Genomic DNA, 20,519 nt, shown 5'->3' with positions numbered 1-20,519 from the left:
TCGATGCATGAATTAAAATTGACTGCTACTCCATCTTAGCATTGTAATATTTAACAAAATTTTGAATGCTGTACTTTGGAATTACGTAAAACGATATTGTTCAGTTTCATTACTAATGAGCAATTAATCAAAATTATGTGAAAGTAGTAAAAGACTGTAGGTACCTTGTTGGGGTTTTGGTACCTACTTTAATTTATAAGAAATAGGAATTTTGGATCATCCTTACCATACCTACCATTTATCCACTTTTTGCTGTTAAATGTCATCCAAAATCACCATAATTTATTATTGTTTTTCTTGCTATATTATTACTGTTCCACAAACTTTAAATATTGTGATTGACGAGGCATGCAGCGTCCTCTATACGAAATAATTCTTACCAAGTTTTAATGATTGTTTTGAAATTTTAAATAACAGATTGTTTCTATATTTCATACTTCATCCAAAACAACAGAAGTATCTTAAATGATCATTATTTTGGTTAGTTTTGCTATAACATTAAAAAGGAAACAGAAATTTCCCAGATATTTTTATTGAGATTCTTTTAGGTATGTAGCGTCATCTTCCGTGCTGTGTTGAATTCTCCATATTGATTTTAAGTAAATGAAGATATCCAAAATTTAGGAAATAGTGTAAAAGCTGTAATCGATTATAATACAGAATTATTCATTCAAATAGAATGCTATGGATGCCGCTAAAAAACACTGGAATGATAAATTAATATTGATTTGAATATATTTATAATCGGCCTAGTCCTGTCTTAAGATTTTTTATTTTTTTATTTAGTGTGTCTAGTTAGAAATATTTCTCATGAGACAACTAGATCTTAGGAATCTTCAGATTTGTTTCTCAAATAGCTCTCTTCTTTTTTCTCTGAACAGAAAATTGGAATACATATTTAATTAAACAATAATTCAAAAACTGCTTTTTATTTAAACATTATTAAATACATATGGGTAGATCCTTTTGATATTTGATAAATGAGCACCATAGTTTTATCTATTTTGTGATATAATTTCTGCATAGTTATAAATTGCAGTTTCCATAAATGAACTCGCAGTCTGAATTTCCCAGTCCGAGCAAAGAAGCTTTCAGGCTTTCCAACATAGATGTCGATCGTGGTATTTCTTTTACCAATAGTCCGGAAAGCCAGCTCATACCTAAACTGATTACCAGAAAAGATATATAGCGAAAATAGATCGATTTGTATGTTTATAAACGATAATTTTTAATTACCTCCAAACTGGAATCCAATATTTTCCATTTTCATTTAAACCTCTCGAATATTTATTATTTTCACACAAACTTCGTCTCAAGCATTCCCCATTATCACTTTCTGCCATAAGGGCTGTATCGATGGTGATCAAAACTTTTCTGGCCATTTCGTTTAAGACCGATGTTTTCATAAACCCATTAACGTTTCTCTTAAATCTGAACCTCATGCCATCTCCATCTTCAGATGTAATTATTTCCGTATCTTCATCATTGTTTTCTGTACCACCATCGTCATCATTTGTCCCAGTACCATCATCATTATCATCACCTCCTGTATTTACATCTATTCCATCATCATCACCAGCACCATTATCTCCTCCACCTTCATCTCCATCAGCGCCTCCGTCAGTTCCTGTTCCATCAGTTCCATCTCCAGTACCACCACCTCCCGTTGCCGTTCCTGTACCATCTCCACCAGTTCCTGTTCCGGGACCTGTACCATCAGTCCCAGTTGGCGTAAGCTCAAAAGTACCCTCGCCATCCATCATTCCTGCTGTTGGTCCCATGCTCATGGGCATTGCAGCCATTGTGGTTACATTTGCATAAGATCCCTGTAGCAGTAAATTACCAAATTCGTAACGAACATTACATTAAAAACTGTTCGTTTATTTTGACACAATTACTCTCCCTCTAAATTTTGCATACAACGAGACAGTCAAAAAAAGAGTTATCTCTAAATTTCTTTTTGCTAACTATCATTGAAACTAGGTGCTGCATTCATTAATATTTTAAAATATCTAATATTCAAATAAGATGATATCGACTTTGGAAGTAAATATCTCGTCATGACTGAAGGGCTAAAACCAAAGAGCATTTGATGCTAGGAAGCTCATCTAAAGGAGCCGTTCAATAGTAAAAGCTTTATGGTCCAAGTCCAAATAAATACATTTCCAAAAACATTATAATTTTTGGAGGATGGAAGATCGATCTTTGTGGGATCCTAAAAATGCATTCTTACCGCCGACATTATACACATCAAGACGTGAATTAGAAACATTCCAAAAGATAAATATGCCAAGGCTGTAAGAGCAATTTCGAATAGCTGAGTTAGTTCCTCCTTCTTCTTGTTCTTTGGATAATACTTGGGAGCATAGTGGTGTTGCTCTTCATAAGTGAAGTCTGTAGAAACGACCTCTTATTTAAATTTAACATTTCTTGTGTAATGTAATCAATAAGGTGGCATACCCTCGTATGGCGCGGGTGGTCCATAGCCATACCCTGCGTGGCTGCCATGGTCTCCATTGTAGCTGTAAGTCCCATCACCGATGTAGCCAACTTTTGCAGCCGATCCAACAGTCGGAGTAACTGTTGATTGCTCGTAATGACCGTAATCTAAAGGACCCGCGTAAGTTCCCAAACCTCCGTCATTTCTATTTTGAGTTTCTTGGGATCCGTGTTGGGAAGGATTTTCAAACTGGCGGTAAATGTCTTGGAGAGTTGCACTTCTATATATTGTAGGATACATCATAAAGATCAGTACATATTTTTAAATACATTTCAACAAAACAAGTTTCTGTCTTTACCCACCTCTTCAACCATTCTTTGTATTTAGTTGATCCTTCATCATTTAAAAACTTTTCTGTTGATGTCAACGATGATGATTCTAATAATGAATCAGTATCGTTTCCCAATTTTCGTTTGATTCGCGTCAATGTCATGCCAGACAAAATCTTTTCGGATACATAAGTTCGGCATAAATATTCGTTCATCATTTTCCTAAGAATAAAAATCTGCCTTGAAACTGTTAATTTCTTAATAATTATAACACATATCTTTCTATTTTTTATAAGTTATAAATTAAGGAAAGTTTAATTCTTTCTTTTATTAAAAAACGGATTCTTAAAGGTTGTAAATTTGGGTTTTGGAGCAAGAACTATCACCTCTGTTGGCATTTCGATATCTTCATTAAATTCTTGCGGAAAAATCTAAATTTATTCATTCCGCACACTTGAAGAATGGGTTTCCTAAGAACTATTTTACCTGTGGTAACCCATAGTTGAAATTGCTTCTTCTGCACTGCCATAATGAAAATTAATTGGATTTTCGATAGAGGTTGTATTTGTTCCTGAAATTTTTGAAATATTCTCTAGAAGTAACAGCTTCCCAGGCATGTAATTTTCGTCTAATATATCGTAAAGGTCAATAGCTTCTTCCTGGTCACATTTAACGAGTCGAAAAACAAACCAAATAACTAATAAAAATTTGAATTTGTAATGTCCTGAAATCGGTGACATTCTGCTTAAAATTCACCGACAGTTTCAATCTCTGAACGAGTAAACCAACAGATGAAATGGCGAAAGTTTGCCATTCTAAGAATAATCTTTTGTAATTTTCCGCACTCTACCCGCAAAATGATTTCACGCCATGTGACTCTGTTACAGTTAGGTACCATTGGATGCACTAAATACTGTTTGTCTTTGTAGATAAGTATGTTTACCTTAAAAGAAATAACTGTCATTTGAACAATTTTGTGTTTTCACATTCGGTTCATCTAACGAGATGAGATAATCAATGATAATTAACAAATGACGTTTTGAACGAAAGAACTGTGAATTTTGGGATGCAGTTGTATCTTAAAGGCGATTATCCTTCATGCATAAAACAGTTTATCACAATACATGATTTTTGGAATTCAATGGATTAATTTCCAAATATATGAAGACCAGATGATGCTCACGGTCCATTGGTTGAGTAGTCACTCTTCTAAAACGATCACCTTGTATATTTGCCTCCGTCGCATTTCCTAAATAGGCGATAATGATGTTGATCAACGTTCAAAGTTCTTCCCATTTCCAGGACCGAGTTGTCATTGGTCGTTTCAAGACGCAGAATCGTATAGTTTTTCGTTGCGCCTCTCCTCCCGTCACCTCAACGATCTAACACCACTTTTATAAACCATTCGCTGTTTTACAGTATTGTCGCTGTAATAAATGATCCCTTATATTCGCCCATACCATAATATGGCAGCTGTAAATGGGTTATATTTTCCGAGAGCCGAATGAATGTCAAGACTACATCGTCACTGTTAATCTTGTATTCTTTCGGGCAAGCTGCTTTTAAGATATGAGTGGGTTGAAAGAGAAGCAAGTTTGCACTTAAAATGAATCGTTCGAATACGTACAAAAAGGAGGACGTCATAGCATTCCGCGAAAATTGAGGATCCGTTCTCTTATCAGTTTTCATTATGGCATTTTTCAGTCTGGGACATTTAAACTTAAAAGTTTTTTTAATTTTCTTCATTATTTTAAAATTTCACGTCAGACTATTGAGATGTATTGCATGAGAGCATGGAATCTGAGGGTTAAGATGTGAACTATTCTTAGTAGGCATCCATTAGTGTATTGACACGTAACAATGTTAAACACATTGAGTTTCTTTAATTAAAATTTAATAGTGGAAGTAGATAAACATCCAGCGTACACTAGGAGGTAAATGAACATGCTAATTGCTTTGCGATGATCCAGATTGTAAAGATTTTCTACATGAAGGTGTCTTGTTGGTGTGGTTTTAGAGAAGGACTAGCTAACCGCTTTGTTAATATTTCTTCAAAGTCCTGCAGCTTGATTTTACAATGAACTGCGTATTTTCGTGAATATCAAAATTTTGGGGTTAAAACCATGAATATTGGAGTTAAAAGTTTATCCGTTGCAGAAAAGCTTTACATGAACATATTGTATCTTTTGATATAGGTACATTTCTACATCATAAGAACATTTTCCATCAATTTAATGGAGATTTGTCTCAAATCTAATGTCTGGATGCAGTATGATGCAGAGATTACTAAATCATCAACACTCTCTGCTACGTTTTTTCACAGTTTGAGTCATATTTTCCCTTTTGAGAATTAATTATCCTTTTCTAAAATTCCCATGGCTATGCTCCACAAATGCCAAAATGAAATGTACCTATCGCTGTTTGCTAATCATAGAAACAATTTCCTCTGGTCATCAAATTTAAGAATCCACTTATAGCAATCTTCAAATCCACCATAAGCATAACATCGAACGTCTCTTTAATGACTTCCACCAACCAGCTTTTGATTTGATTTAGGTTTTTATATAGTTACCTAATTATCAAGCAATCGCTGAACGTTTTTCATCTTCAGTTTCACTGCGATTTCCGTGCTTTTAATCTAATGTACACAAAATCTTTAAAAGGCGTTCTAAAAAGTTGACGTTATACTTAAGAGAATGCGAACGGGAGCGTCAAACGCACCTGTTAAAATCTCGAAGTGGCATATACACACTCACACACACACACACACACACCAATACAAAATAATACCACCACCGTCATCGGAAGCAGCCGCAGCCACCTAAAGCGTTTTCGACCACATCATAACTCTCAATGGCAAACAAATAAATCACGTTTGAAAAGCTCTCATGGCCGCTGTGAAAAAGCACTTATGGCCATAGAACGCTTTCATGAAACCTCCTGTTTACGCCAATGTTCTTTCAAAGTATCTAGACGATCGCGATCTTTTGAAAAATATATATTTAACCGTGGTTATGTAAGTAATAGTTACCAAAAAGTAAAACAAAAAGTTGCGCTGACATTTAGCAACTTAAATTTTATATCATCATCTTCTTAAAGTCGTCAATCTGAGGACTGGCTGGACACGCATCTTTTCCTATCCTGATCTAATTTTCCTAAAACTGGAACGTCCCATATCCTTAATTATTTACGAACAGCAATATAATCTAGGTCTACCCCTACTTCCCTTAACTCCTATTTCCTCTTTTAATATGTCTATGACTAGCCCTTCATGTTTGAGAAGATGTCCTACCAACCTATCTCACCTATTTCTTATTGACTTCCATAGTGACCCCTGTTCCCCAACCCTTTTTATTACCTCGTCAATTCTAACCTTCTCTAATCACAGCATCCTCAGAGCCATACTCAACGTTATCAACAATAAGAGATTCCAGTTACCGCAAAAGAATCAACTGAAGTCATAAAAAACCTCAGAAAATGTGGAAAGGGAGCAGTAACGGCAATTGAATCAGATTAAAAATGTCTTCAGTTAAGGTACTTACTGAGACATCCATTATCAGAAAATGGAAACTTTTTTCATTTCCTTTCCACTAAAGTAAATATAATTTTAATTTTATATCATCATCATTTTAAGGTCGTCAATCCGAAGACTGGCTGGACACGCATCTTTACCCATCCTGAGCTTTGAATTTTCCTAAAACTGGAACGTCCCATATCCCTCACTATTTACGAACAGTAATCTAATCTAGGTCTGTCCCTACTTCCCTTAACTCCTATTTCCTCTTCTAATATGTCTCCGACTAGCCCTTCATGTCTGAGAAGATGTCCTGCCAACCTATCTCACCTATTTCTTATTGACTTCCATAGTGACCCCTGTTCCCCAACCCTTTTTAATACCTCGTCATTTCTAACCTTCTCTATCCATAACATCCTCAGAGTCATACTATCAACGTTATCAACAATAAGAGATTCCAGTTACCGCAACAGAATCAACTGAAGTCGGAAAAAACTTCAGAAAATGTGGAAAGGGAGCTGTAACGGCAATTGAATCAGATTAAAAATGTCTTCAGTTAAGGTACTTACTGAGACATCCATTATCAGAAAATGGAAACTTTTTTCATTTCCTTTCCACTAAAGTAAATATAATTTTAATTTTATATCATCATCATTTTAAGGTCGTCAATCCGAAGACTGGCTGGACACGCATCTTTACCCATCCTGAGCTTTGAATTTTCCTAAAACTGGAACGTCCCATATCCCTCACTATTTACGAACAGTAATCTAATCTAGGTCTGTCCCTACTTCCCTTAACTCCTATTTCCTCTTCTAATATGTCTCCGACTAGCCCTTCATGTCTGAGAAGATGTCCTGCCAACCTATCTCACCTATTTCTTATTGACTTCCATAGTGACCCCTGTTCCCCAACCCTTTTTAATACCTCGTCATTTCTAACCTTCTCTATCCATAACATCCTCAGAGTCATACTATCAACGTTATCAACAATAAGAGATTCCAGTTACCGCAACAGAATCAACTGAAGTCGGAAAAAACTTCAGAAAATGTGGAAAGGGAGCTGTAACGGCAATTGAATCAGATTAAAAATGTCTTCAGTTAAGGTACTTACTGAGACATCCATTATCAGGAAATGGAAACTTTTTTCATTTCCTTTCCACTAAAGTAAATATAATTTTAATTTTATATCATCATCATCTTAAGGTCGTCAATCCGAAGACTGGCTGGACACGCATCTTTACCCATCCTGAGCTTTGAATTTTCCTAAATCTGGAACGTCCCATATCCTTCACTATTTACGAACAGTAATCTAATCTAGGTCTAATCCTACTTCCCTTAACTCCTATTTCCTCTTCTAATATGTCTCTGACTAGCCCTTCATGTCTGAGAAGATGTCCTACCAACCTATCTCACCTGTTTCTTATTGACTTCCATAGTGACCCCTGTTCCCCAACCCTTTTTAATACCTCGTCAATTCTAACCTTCTCTAACCACAGCATCCTCAGAGTCATACTATCAACGTTATCAACAATAAGAGATTCCAGTTACCGTAACGGAATCAACTGAAGTCGGAAAAAACCTCAGAAAATGTGGAAAGGGAGCAGTAACGGCAATTGAATCAGATTAAAAATGTCTTCAATTAAAGTACTTACTGAGACATCCATTATCAGAAAATGGAAACTTTTTTCATTTCCTTTCCACCAAAGTAAATATAATTTTAATTTTATATCTGTTAGTTGTCGAGAAACACTAACTGACCAGTTAGTATTTGTTGTGGAAAACTATCAACAGGGTTACATTTCGTTCGTCATTGTTAAGAAACGTTTTATGGTCCACGGTTACCTGTCATAATTCTCCCACACTACTCATCCCACACCACACCGTGATGCTCTCGGAAACAAGTCTCCACGTTCCACGCTCGTCGGGATATAACCCCATTTACACCCATTGTGCAAGTTATTTAATGCTCGTCGGCTAATAGGGTTTGCCAAATGGGGGAAATAGATGTTGTTAAGTAGTCCCTATCGTTTTGAGAACGCGAATGCCGCATCGCACGCTATTGTCTCCGCGACGCTTCAACTGATGGATCTTGTTAACGATTATAAATTGATGTTTAACCGTGAATTATCTGCTTTCTTCGGGCTACTTCTGTTCTCTTCTCCTTTTCAAATTAGATTATCTATTACATTGAAAGAATTTTCCGGGAAAATTGTGTTCTTTTCAAATCGTTTCAAATAGGACTCAAGAACTTGATGTATACTTATGGTTAAAAATTTTTTGTAATTCAATGCAAGAAACGTATTTTATATAAAATGACCTTGGTGACATACAAAGCTCAACTGCTTAATACTGGGTGACTAAAATATTATGTGCTTGTTTGTGATGACGAACATTTTTATTCGTTCGAACAAGTAAAATTTAGCAACAATAAGGTATTTACATCTTTCTTGGTCTTTTTAATGTAGAATTCTTACGAAGGGACAACTAAAAAGATTTTAATTTGAATGCCAAAGTATCAATTTTTGGAAAGGATATCTACTTTTAGAAATCCTTTCTTATGACGCCATCGGTAGCATATATCAGATAAAAGCAATTTCTGTTCTTTGGCATTGGTTCAATTTTGAAATGAAAAGTACTCTATATATTAGAGGCACAAATTAATAAAAGACATCAGCTATAATAGAAGAAAGGCGCTTTTATTTATTGTTAAGCTGCTTTGTCTGAATTCATTTCCCGTAAAATCATGTGCTGATTTTGATATCGAAAGTGAAAATTTTTTCATTGATATTTATAATAGGTTTTTACTAAGTAAGTATTTGGTGGAGTTTTCTCGAATTCTTATAGGTACAAAGTAATTAATCGCAATAAAATATCATTTCATTTTTTAATTTCCTTGAATTAGAACCATAATGTAATGCTTCCATTTGTCCTGGCTGATTCATCAATTTCTCGAGCTAATCAATCAAATAACAGATAGCGCACATTAAGCGTCTGATTATGTCTGAAAATAAATCACGGAAGGAGAATAAAATTTTAGAAGTTCGTATTAAAGGAAGTATTAAGGTGTGAAGATGAGATTGGGGGTAGTTTGAAACACGCGAAATCCCAATCTGCGATAGAAGCTGCGGCCGCATGGAGGGAAGAAAGGTGTGTGTATTAGGGGGAGGGACCAACAAGGTGTTAGTTTATTCAGTAAAGAATCCAATGGACCGCATGAACCGCGCAACCATCAGCATGTTTTAACTTGTGAGTGTTTTATAAATTAGTCGTTTCAAATCCATCTTGACCGCGTCTTCATCATTCAATGCTTCCTGACTTGTCAAATAAGGGACACGATGGAATTTGTAGAAAATCCAACAAGGAAAGCTGACTCTGAATGCTCAGACCAGGACGCGGATGACAATTCATCCTTGGACATTATAAACGATTCCCCGGGAAGGTCGTCCGCCGCTGACGAAGAAATTTATTCGAGTAACGGTATTGTGGGTGATAACAAATTTTCGATCGATAGCATTTTGGGTATAAGGGACAGTCAGAGTGATGATTGTACAAAAAGACGGTCAGAATGTGGAAGTGCTAACAATGAAGTGAACGAACAGAAAGGGAAATTTGTGAAACCTTCGGCGTTTTCAGCAACCCTTAAGTCAGGTATGGAATCGTCGGTTTGATATGCCAATAAGTGATTCCTTTGATGTTTCAATTAATTTTTGAAAGGATGTACCTAATAACAACTGGCAAATTGAAATAATTGAAATATTTTGTAGCTGCATCTTCCTCAAATAATAGTCAACTACTTTACTGATCAAATCCAATTATTGTGAAAGAATTGAATTGTAATCAAACGACGGGTAGAACTTGTGCAATGGATATTAAATGAAATTTCATTACATTCTAACTAGTTATCCATTGTTAATAAGCAAAAATTCACAGAAGTATTACAATAAAAATTTAAATAACAACCATAACGGAAATAGAATTCTCAAAGTCCAGTGATTTTGATAACAACAGATTCCACAATTTCAGTATTTTAGAATGATCTAGTTTTCGGAGTTTGGGTGTTCAACTATAGGTAGGTTTCTTGGATTTTCCGGAGACAACCCCATTTTGAACTAATCTTCTAGCTACTGAATTTTTGATTTCTCTTAAATGATGAGTACAAAACATTAAATAAACGAATTAATTTATTTCTCTTTTGGGTATCCATTTTCAATAAACATTTTTAAATATGCTGCATCAATAAATAATCAAATAGAATAAATAGTAATCAACGCTTTGACATATTCCCGCATCATCACAATGAATGTCCTATGTGACTCTCCTGATAATTTTTAAATATGACTCACTCAAGCAGAAAAACACAAGTGACCGTATATTTAATGTTTCCCTTTTCTGACTCCCATATGGGCGCTGATGGGATTACTCGCTTCTTTCAAAGATGATCTGTTATGTTTGCTTCACAAGATCCTTATGAAAACCTCATCAGGCATATCCACCTCCTTCAGTATCACCGATATTGTTTGTTAGGGTCCTCCTGAAGAATCTATGGAGAAATCTCTATCGAAATGCCCCCACCCCCATTTGTCACATGAAGCATGTCCCCTATATATTTCATTAGGATATTTGGTGGTCTAAAATTATTTGTAATGTCAGGATGCCTGTTAACATTTAAAATTGTAGTAAATTCTGAGCTACACTGTATTGGTTTCTATTAAACTGGTTTACTTTCAAAGTTTCCACATTAGTGTATTTTGATAGGTCTTTATTAGAGAGGAACCTAAGGATTTCTGCAAAATATAAAATATTACATCCTCATTATCATCATAGGGTCATCATTCATTCCTATCCTGAGTCAATTTTTGCATTTCTCTAAGACTGGAATATCCCACATTCCGAACAGTAATGTAGTCCAAATTTACCTTTTCTTTCTATCAAAATGCGTCCTCTCCCATTTGTCCCCTATAAAGTCCATTAGGATGTTTGGTGGTCTAAAATTATTTGCAATGTCAGGATGCCTGTTAATGTTTAAAATTGTAGTAAATTCTGAGCTACACTGTATTGGTTTCTATTAAACTGGTTTACTTTCAAAGTTTCCACATTAGTGTATTTTGATAGGTCTTTATTAGAGAGGAACCTAAGGATTTATGCAAAACATAAAATATTACATCCTCATTATCATCATAGGGTCATCATTCATTCCTATCCTGAGTCAATTTTTGCATTTCTCTAAGACTGGAATATCCCACATTCCGAACAGTAATGTAATCCAAATCTACCTTTTCTTTCTATCGAAATGCCTGCTCCCCCATTTGTCCCCTATAAAGTCCATTAGGACATTTGGTAGTCTAAAATTATTTATAATATCTGGATACTTATTAATAATGTTTAGAATTGTAGTAACGAGTTGTGTTATTTGACTTCTGATCAGTGTAAATTCCTTTCAAGATTTTTCTTTTAAAAAGTGGCTATCTATTACTGCATTACATATGCCTTCTAATAAGTATTTGAATTCCTTTTAGTTTCTGTTGTATTACTGCAGGCTCTTTGTATCACACTATACTGGACCTGCCTCATCTCGCTAGCTCAAATTATGCGTCTTCAGAGGCAACAATTTTAAGGAACTTTGGGGATGCCTTATCAGCTAATATAGTGGCTTCGTCTGCGGATGTCTTTAGGGGACAAATTCCTCAGGAAATGCCCTTTGGAAGCACTCCTAACACGGTGTTTTATGGAAATTGGCTCGGAAATATTCATGACCATAAGGCTTCTAGTCATTTGTTTGGAGTTCAAAGTAAGTGATTATTATTGACTATTACCTACAAATTTGAACGGATGGTATCGTTGTCGATGATATATTTATATTTTAACCACGGTGTTGCTTCGTGTCGTAACCTACCTAATGATTCCGTCGGCCAGCATTTAGTCATATCCATCGCCATCGATGCGGTGTTTTCTTTCGGGATTTTTGGCCGTGGTCCGTGGAATTTTACTTTTCCAAACGTTTCGGGGGTAACTGATCAGTTACGACTCAGCACCTCCCCAATCACCACTGAAGATGCCGTCAGCAAAGAACGGCGAAACGTTTGGAAAAGTAAAATTCCACGGACCACGGAAAAAAGCCGGAAGAAAACACCGCATCTATATATGCCGGCCGTGAAAGCCTAAGAACTACAGTAGCCATCGCCATCTTTATAACCTTATGGTCGAATATTCTCATATAACCACGTCCAACTATTATTATTATTTATTTTTGCTATAATCATTTAGAGCTAGAGCTAGCGTCCCTTAGATAGTATTAAAGAAAAAAGTGATTCTCTATTACCAATAGTAGCCGAACTATTTTTTTTAAATAAATTATAGCCGCTTTAGATATAATAATTAAGAAATGGAACTTTTATGCGTTATCTACAGAGTTATTATTTATTAATCATCTAATAAAAAGAAGTATTCTCTACAGTTTTGGCTAGTAGTAAGTTCTCCTAATAAGGAAAATGTAGTGGGATGCCCCTTCCTAACGTGTAAAACGATGGAGCGAGCAGGTGGAAGGATAACGAAAAGGTTAACAATGTCCTCAAGTATTCGCCTCTTTCTAGTTAAAAAATCAACAATCACTAATAGTCGACAGATGAGGTTAAATTGTTCAAACAAACTCATAAATTTTCAACGACTGTCATTTTTTTTGTTGGGTCGACTTCCAAGAAGGTGCGGAGGTGCGAAGAGCTAAAATACCATGATAAATTTTTAACGCAAACTAATAAAATATGTCGGTTGAACCCGTCTGTTAAATGCTCCCGCTTCGGTCACGCTAAGTAATCAGGTATTAATTATATTTATATACATAAATAAAAATGGACGTGTGTGTACGCCTACACAGGGTGTTTTTGAAATAAGTAGTAGGCTTTGGAAGGTAACAACTAAAACAGTGTGGTTAAGGAACAAACGAATTTGTAAGAAAACTAGACGAAGTTGCGATCGGAAGCCGGCCCTGGGCGTGAACTGGTAACGGATAGAGAAGTTGCGATAACAGCCAAGGAACTACATCAATGAACAATGTAAACAGTGGCGATTGTGTAACGACTAATAAAGTAAATATCAAGAGCTTATTACTACGTTACAACATGTTATAATCTTTAGACGTCCATTATGATAACAGTTAATTAAATAATCACTTAATTTATAGTTTAAAGTACAGCTGGACATGATATTAAAAATACAAATTACAAAAAAAATATTCGTACAATACGAATGCTGCATCTGATGCTATGCGGCGTTGTAATGTCGTATTTTCCTGGGTGTTCCTACCAGGGCCGGACTTACCTTTGACTGTACTTTCGAATAGTGTTTCTACGTAGTAGTGTTTTCAGGCTACAAGAGTGAGGAAAATACGACGGTTAAAAGTGGCTGACCTACAGAATTTTCATATTTCCATCAACGTATTATAAAGAATGTCTAGAATCTTCTTCAATGTTTGAAATTTCTCGCGTTTAATGCGTGGGTGGATTTCCAAATCGGCGATCGGCCACCAAATACTAGTTAAAATATGTGAGACTGTACTAGAACGTTTTTATTTGTTTTTAACATTGCTCTTAGATAGAATGTTCTCGAATATCTACGAATGACCTCAAGTAGAATGTTCTAGAGTGAATTTAACGATTGAACCGAAAGAATCGAAATCATTCTGGAATATTAAAGGACTATAATGGAGCTGTGTTCTGACACTACATAATGGTATATTTATATATGTATATATTTCGACTGAATTGTCTCAAAAAAATGTTTGGAATTTCCTCTAATGCTTTCTCCAGTCTGGTGTACATTTGAGTTTGTGAATCCACCAGTAGAAATCCATCTCGAATAAGTGAGAATATAAACCCAGCGAAGCGATTATAGTTATCTATATTCCAATATCAGGGCTGTTTCATTCACGTCATGAATAATAAGGACAAATTTTAAACAAAATTTTGGTCTTTGAAAACACCAAATGCAGGTACCTCATCCCTGTCAATTTTCAGAATTTTCTAAAGTCATTTATCTTTTGTCCATTTTGTTATAAAAACAACTTTAACGCATTACCTTTCAAATGTTAAATAGATAAGTACTAAATTCAGTAGCATAAAAACTAAAATTTAGTTGGAGATCCAGGAAATAATCGCATATAATGAGCTGTTTTCATTTCCTCTCGGCAAAATGTACTAAACACAGGAGAGGAATTGAGAAGACCATTTGTGTAGAGCATCTACTAGTCCCATACAAATTTGGCATAAAATCCGGTAGCTTCAGTCTTCAACTTAAAAGTCATTAATAGCAAGGAAAAGAATGGTAACCGACGTAATGTTTCAAAAGTCATTGAATGAGAGTCCTCAGATAAGTACAGTTTTCCCCATAAACACTAGACACAACTTTTTTCATATGTCAGATGGCACATTAGTATATTGCTTTCTAATTAGCAACAAAGGACAAATAAAATTATTAATTGTAGTTACGTATGGAATGTGAATTCTGACACCAACACGTTAACAGCTACAATAATCAGTTGACTGTTTACAAAATAGAAGAAGTGCTAATCCTGGCATTTCTATTTGTTCTTAATGTCTTTAAGATTATTAATTATATTCCATAATATGAAAATCAGTATATTACCTGTTATAAATTTGAAACTTGTGAAACAGTAAAGTATCTATACAAAATTGTTTGCTTTTTTATCTAATAAAGTAGATATCCATATATTTAAATGGACCTTGTTGGAGCATACGTAATCCTAAAATGTAGCATCGTACTATAGATGGCATTATCTAATAATGTTAAAGTAGTCGCAAAATATATGTGTCTTATGGTATTCATTTTATTCGATTAAAATTGAATAATAAAGATATTTATTTATACTTATCTAATATTAAAGAGAATTGAGAGTTTTATGTGAAGACAATTATCTTCAACGGATCCAACAAGTAATTCTTTCGGTAAATGTTTCTTCATTCGCTAGATGATTAAAGTATGGGATAATTATTATTCGCCGTCCGTCCAGTAATTTATTTGTTAAATGCTTATTAGCGATTGAAAAGGAGGTGGTTATATTTGAATTGCTCAGATCTTAGGTCGAATGTGCTAATTGGTCACAAAGGGCATATTTTAACGTTATTTGCTCTCCTTATTATTGTCGTTCAACATCGGCTACAAGATGTGCTCTGTTTGCATTGACGGTTGACACCAGCTTGTCACATACTTTCAGATTTAGTCGCAGACGATTCATTAAAGGTGCAGCTTTATGTATTGGTATTAGAAAACGAGACCTGGAACTCAAATTGGTCACGTTCACGTTTTATGGGGTTACCGGAAACCTACATATTCACTGAAACTGAACGATTAGAAACTAAAAAACAATGAAACTAACTAAAGAAATAGGAAATCATTGGGGTGGTTATCTAGTTTTGATGGAATCGAGGATTAGAATTTCTATCCTGAACATTTTGAAAGGAATTTGAATATTAGCGCGGCAAAATTTACATCTTCGCAAAGCAGTTAATAATTTAGACAACAATTCCATGCACAATTACCATCTGCACGTATTCTTCAAACGTTTAAATCCACTATGGGATAAACTTATGAGATCACTTCGAAAGCACGCTATAGGAGAACTTACTCTTCAAAAATAGAATTACATTCCTGCAACGGTGATTTTGAAGCTATAGTGTTCTCAGTGATCGATAGATTACCTACAGGATGTCCTTAGACCTAAGGGACAGTCAACGGAACACTAATCCCTCTTCGACGTATTAGTAATTAAATTTAGTCTTCGTGGAATCTTAATGTCGCTTCATGACGTTTACTGTTAGTCTAAATACCAAATACCTAATGTACTTTTACTTCCACCGTTACCTACTTTTCTAGGAGACTTTCGCATTTTGAACTACACTCTATTGCTTTCTGTTAAATTGTTTTGCTTTCAATGTTTCCACGTTAGTGTATTTTGATAGGTCCTTATTGGAGAGGAACCTAAGGATTTACGCAAACCATAAAATATTACATCCTCATTATCATCATAGGGTCATCATAGTCTGAAGACTTCTTAAAGTCGCACCACCACTCATTCCTATCCTAGGTCAATTTCTGCATTACTCTAAAACTAGAATATCCCACATCCCGAACAGTGATCAAATCTAGATCTACCTCTTCTTCTTTTTACTTCTCTTTCTATCTCCAGCTATCTCCTTTTCTTTATTGATTTATTCCATATCACCCATTATTGTCCTATCCCTTTTAATTCCTCCTCATTCCTAACCTCTTCTACCGATCACAAATTCATCATTGACCTGTAACTCCACATATACCAAATGCTTCCAATCTTACCTACCATCAAGTCATCATCATCATAAGGTCGTCAGTCCTAAGACTGGTTGGACACGCACCTCCACTCTTTATCCTGAGCCAATCTTCGCATTTCCCTAATGCCTCTAATATGTTTCTGACTAGCCCTTCATGTCTGAGAAGGTGTCCTACGAACCTATATCGCCTATTTTTTATTGATTTCCATAGAGTTGTAGTGTTTTCGGTGGTTTTTGGTATTGCACAAATATGGCGCGATGAATTAAAAGAAAACACTAACATAGAATTGGTCTCTAAGATTTTTATAAACACACTAACAGGAACAAGACAATCACAAAACAATAACAACAACAATAATGATAATAACAATAAACGGTAAACTTGGGAGAAAAGAACTAGAAGAACTTGGAAGAACTAACTGATTTTTGAAATCGAAAATAAGGGTATTTATAGTTAATAATTGTTGAAGATAGACAAGGAGAAGGGTAGTTTAGAAGGAAGACAGAAGGTACAAGTACTGACGGTAAAAGTTCTCAGAAGTAAATAGAATGGAATGTTATTGCGGGAGAAACCAGATTGTTAGTAATTATAAGACAGGGTACATGCAGGTATAGGGGTTCCAGGTAATGAAGCATGCTCAAGAGTTTGAAATTAAAGTTGAAAGTAAAGATTTAGAAATAAAATAAATTTTAGAAAATAAAATTCAAATATTTAGAATATGTACAGATCGCTACACTATCTAACGCTGAGTCATTACATCTATCAGACATGTTGTACAGTGTAAGGAATTTCAAACATGCTTTCAGGTTTATATCATCATCACAAGTCGTCAGTTCTAAAACTGGTTGGACATACACCTCCAGTTTTTCCTATCCTGAGCTAATAAGAGAATTTACCTAAAACTAGAAAATCCCAAAATTCCGTAACTACTTGTGAACAGTAGGCTATCTAGGCCNAGAAACAAGTTGTAGTGAAAATTAATATAATATTGTAATTACTTTTTTCCTACAAACAGTTTGTCTCTCTACTACAACGTTAAACAATATGTACTGCAAATTCCTCTTAAAAATTACTTTTCATTATAGCATATCTGTATACAATAATTAAAAAAAAAATACAAAATTGTAGCATACTTGTTTACAACTGAAACGCAAATAAATATTCAATAAAAATTGCTACATTTTATCTTTATATTTTCTACAAAATTTATTTAATCTTATTACATTTTGTAATGAAATTCACAAACTTGTAAATATTTCATTCAAATTGTAAGGAATTCGTCTGAGCCTCTGTCGATATTTCTCCTACAATTTACCACTACAATTTTATAGTGAAATTTAAGTTTAGCGTTGGTTAACCTTACTACAAATTTAAGTTGCATTTTCTACAAAACCACCTCTACAACGTTATAATAATTTTTCTTACAGCATTTTTCTGAGTGTATGAGTACAATTAGTATAAATATCTGCTAAATGGTGATATACTGTCACATTCTCAATGTTAAGCATTGCATTTCCTCTTTACTATTTTTTCAGCTCCAAAGTCATCGAACAGAAGATCGAGAAAGCCCGGTTTGGACCGGAAACCTCGTCAAGCTTACAGTGCAAAACAGTTAGAAAGACTCGAAAGTGAGTTTAAAGTGGATAAATATTTGAGCGTGAGCAAACGGATGGAACTTTCGAAAGCTCTCAATCTGACCGAAGTCCAGATCAAGACGTGGTTTCAAAATCGAAGAACGAAATGGAAGAAACAGTTAACAACACGACTAAAAATGGCTCAGAGACAAGGTCTTTTTGCTCCGCACTATTTTTCTCCCGCTGCCCAACACTATTCTGCCCTTTTGTCGCCGTACTATCCTCCCATGGGTTGTCTTCTGGGTGTTCCCACTCTTGAAGAATCCACGGTACAACTCGCTTCCGAAAATTCTACTCAAAGTCTGTCCTCGGCAACGCACGCTTCAGAATAACATTTGTTCATGAAGTATTAAAATACATTTACTGTTATGCATAGGTGCCAAAGTTAGATTAATAAATCTTTAAGACAAACATTGCCCTTAGTTAAATCAAAAAATGTTTGATATTGTTTTATTTATAGAACTAAAAAATTGATATTGGTCTGCCTCTTTCTAGTTATAATTTTGATTGAGACTCTTAAACGTTTGATAAGCAAATACTTAACTCATTCAATGGGAGTTTCCCTATTCATTACACAATCATAAATTAAATCCTTTTTTTCTGTTAGAATATCAAATACAACTCCACGAAAATTACGTGTGAACTCTTTTACATTATTTCTTTTGGTAGTAAAAAGGCATTTTTAAATTTGACAAGACGTTGATGACATTGGTATGATTAGCGCCTCTCATTTCTGTCTAAATTCAAGGTGGACCTCTGTTCGATGCTCCTCCTTTCCTACTGGAAAAGCATCCGGCAAGTGGCGCCTCTAACTTTACTTGTGTGAAAACATGATGAAATTTTCCTCACTTTAAACGGAAAGCATTTCTGTTCTCCTAATACGTCGAGGCGGAGCGTGTCTAAAGCTAAAATGGAGCCAAGCAGATATAATTAACAGTAATTAATGAATGATAACAAAAAATAACTTAAATAGTATTCTTCCAAATAAGAAGGCATAGAATTTTCCTGAAATTTTTAATCCTCAAGGAAGAAGGGTTTTAAAAAACATTGACGAATCCCGCTTTTCTTTCATTATATCACTCATGCATGTAACAGACGTTTATTCAGAAACTATTGTCATTCTGTACTTCTACAATCGTAGTACAAAAAAGCAATATTTTCTGATTTTCTTATCAAAATCGATCGTAGAGGAAAACAAAAGATGTGACTCTACCAAGAATGTGCTGCCACCTAACTGCTGATTCGAACTAGTACCAAGTTCAATCAGAGATAGGTGTCGCTGAATGTAGATTTTCCAAGAAAATTATATTCGTCCTTTGGGAACTGAATAAAAACAATAAGTAAACAAATTAAAGGTAAGTATTTATTCTCTAATGACAACAGCATACGTCTATATGTTTAAAATATCACAAGAAGGGCACTCATTTTCATCTTAATGGAACTTCTATTCTGATAATGAAGAGCATCAAACATTCAATATTTTCACTTTTTAACATTTCACACTCATCATTAAAGCTATTTTGTTTCAAATTGTTCATTTACTTAGGTTTTGTCCTAAATGCGTGTCAAAGACCATTGACGACCATATTTTCTAATTTTTTCTATCCCTAGGGAACAATACCCTTTTTTTTTATACAAACTATGACCTTTTTTGTACCTCTGGCAATGTGAGTACAAAATTTTAGGACGATTGATAATCGCATTTTTAATATTAGTTAGAATTATTTAGGATGAATGAATAAACTTCTCTTTTTCAATTTACTAGATACCTGCATGTATTAATACAAACCAACAACACAAATTCCGTTTCTTTTGTTTGAGGTATCTTATCACACACATACAAATCTGTAATATGAACTTGACATTGACCTTCACAAAAACTGGACGAAGACGTTAACGAACCTAGCAGGCATTTGTCACAGCTTTGTTTCGACATGCTATTATTGTGGGTCTATAAATAGATTATCTGCGATAAACTACAGAATAGTTTTAACCTTTTATTATGATCCTTTAAATGCTTAAAATATTGCTAAACAAAGTGGTCATTTAATTCTCAAAAGTTATAGGACGAGTATCTAATATTAATAGTATAACATAATGCTACGTAACAAAATACAACAAATTTATTTGATGTAAAAACCCCAAAATTATTTATTTTAATGAGATTTTTTCTAATTATTTACATTCTATTACATTTTGTCTATCGTATACTCAATAAACTGTTTTTAGTACTTGCTATTTGTTGTATAATGGTAAATACGGATCTAAAACTATCCACGGTAT

General features: G+C 34.6%; 2 protein-coding genes across 2 annotated transcripts; one reads left to right on the top strand and one right to left on the bottom strand.

Annotated features, from left to right (window-relative positions):
- Window positions 1-1,026: 1,026 nt before the first annotated feature.
- LOC112904478 lies at window positions 1,027-8,230 on the bottom strand. The gene is made up of 7 exons (XM_025974577.1): window positions 8,159-8,230; window positions 3,256-3,428; window positions 2,803-2,991; window positions 2,461-2,720; window positions 2,234-2,394; window positions 1,237-1,826; window positions 1,027-1,165 (listed from the first exon to the last, which is right to left on the bottom strand). The coding sequence occupies exons 1-7, from the start codon at window positions 8,228-8,230 to the stop codon at window positions 1,027-1,029; spliced, it is 1,584 nt and encodes a 527-aa protein (XP_025830362.1).
- A 1,338-nt stretch (window positions 8,231-9,568) lies between these two features.
- On the top strand, window positions 9,569-18,595 carry LOC108737891 (homeobox protein ceh-30). The gene is made up of 3 exons (XM_018471029.1): window positions 9,569-9,930; window positions 11,819-12,070; window positions 18,138-18,595. The coding sequence occupies exons 1-3, from the start codon at window positions 9,618-9,620 to the stop codon at window positions 18,566-18,568; spliced, it is 996 nt and encodes a 331-aa protein (XP_018326531.1). The 5' UTR covers window positions 9,569-9,617; the 3' UTR covers window positions 18,569-18,595.
- Window positions 18,596-20,519: the final 1,924 nt, after the last annotated feature.

Source organism: Agrilus planipennis, unplaced genomic scaffold (genome assembly GCF_000699045.2).
Source record: "Agrilus planipennis isolate EAB-ADULT unplaced genomic scaffold, Apla_2.0 scaffold59, whole genome shotgun sequence".
Taxonomy (NCBI): Eukaryota; Metazoa; Arthropoda; class Insecta; order Coleoptera; family Buprestidae; genus Agrilus; species Agrilus planipennis.
Note: the sequence above shows the minus strand (reverse complement) of the source record. Positions and strands in the feature narration are given on the sequence as shown.

Bases quoted from the DNA above. Each gene is read 5' to 3' on its own strand.
- LOC108737891 (XM_018471029.1), top strand. From the start codon at position 9,618: ATGGAATTTGTAGAAAATCCAACAAGGAAAGCTGACTCTGAATGCTCA. The intron at 9,931-11,818 runs GTATGGAATCGT...GTATTACTGCAG, and splicing joins TTCAGCAACCCTTAAGTCAG to GCTCTTTGTATCACACTATA. The intron at 12,071-18,137 runs GTAAGTGATTAT...CTATTTTTTCAG, and splicing joins TCATTTGTTTGGAGTTCAAA to CTCCAAAGTCATCGAACAGA.
- LOC112904478 (XM_025974577.1), bottom strand. From the start codon at position 8,230: ATGGGTGTAAATGGGGTTATATCCCGACGAGCGTGGAACGTGGAGACT. The intron at 2,721-2,802 runs GTGGGTAAAGAC...TACAATATATAG, and splicing joins TACAAAGAATGGTTGAAGAG to AAGTGCAACTCTCCAAGACA. The intron at 1,827-2,233 runs GTAAGAATGCAT...TTACTGCTACAG, and splicing joins TGATGTGTATAATGTCGGCG to GGATCTTATGCAAATGTAAC.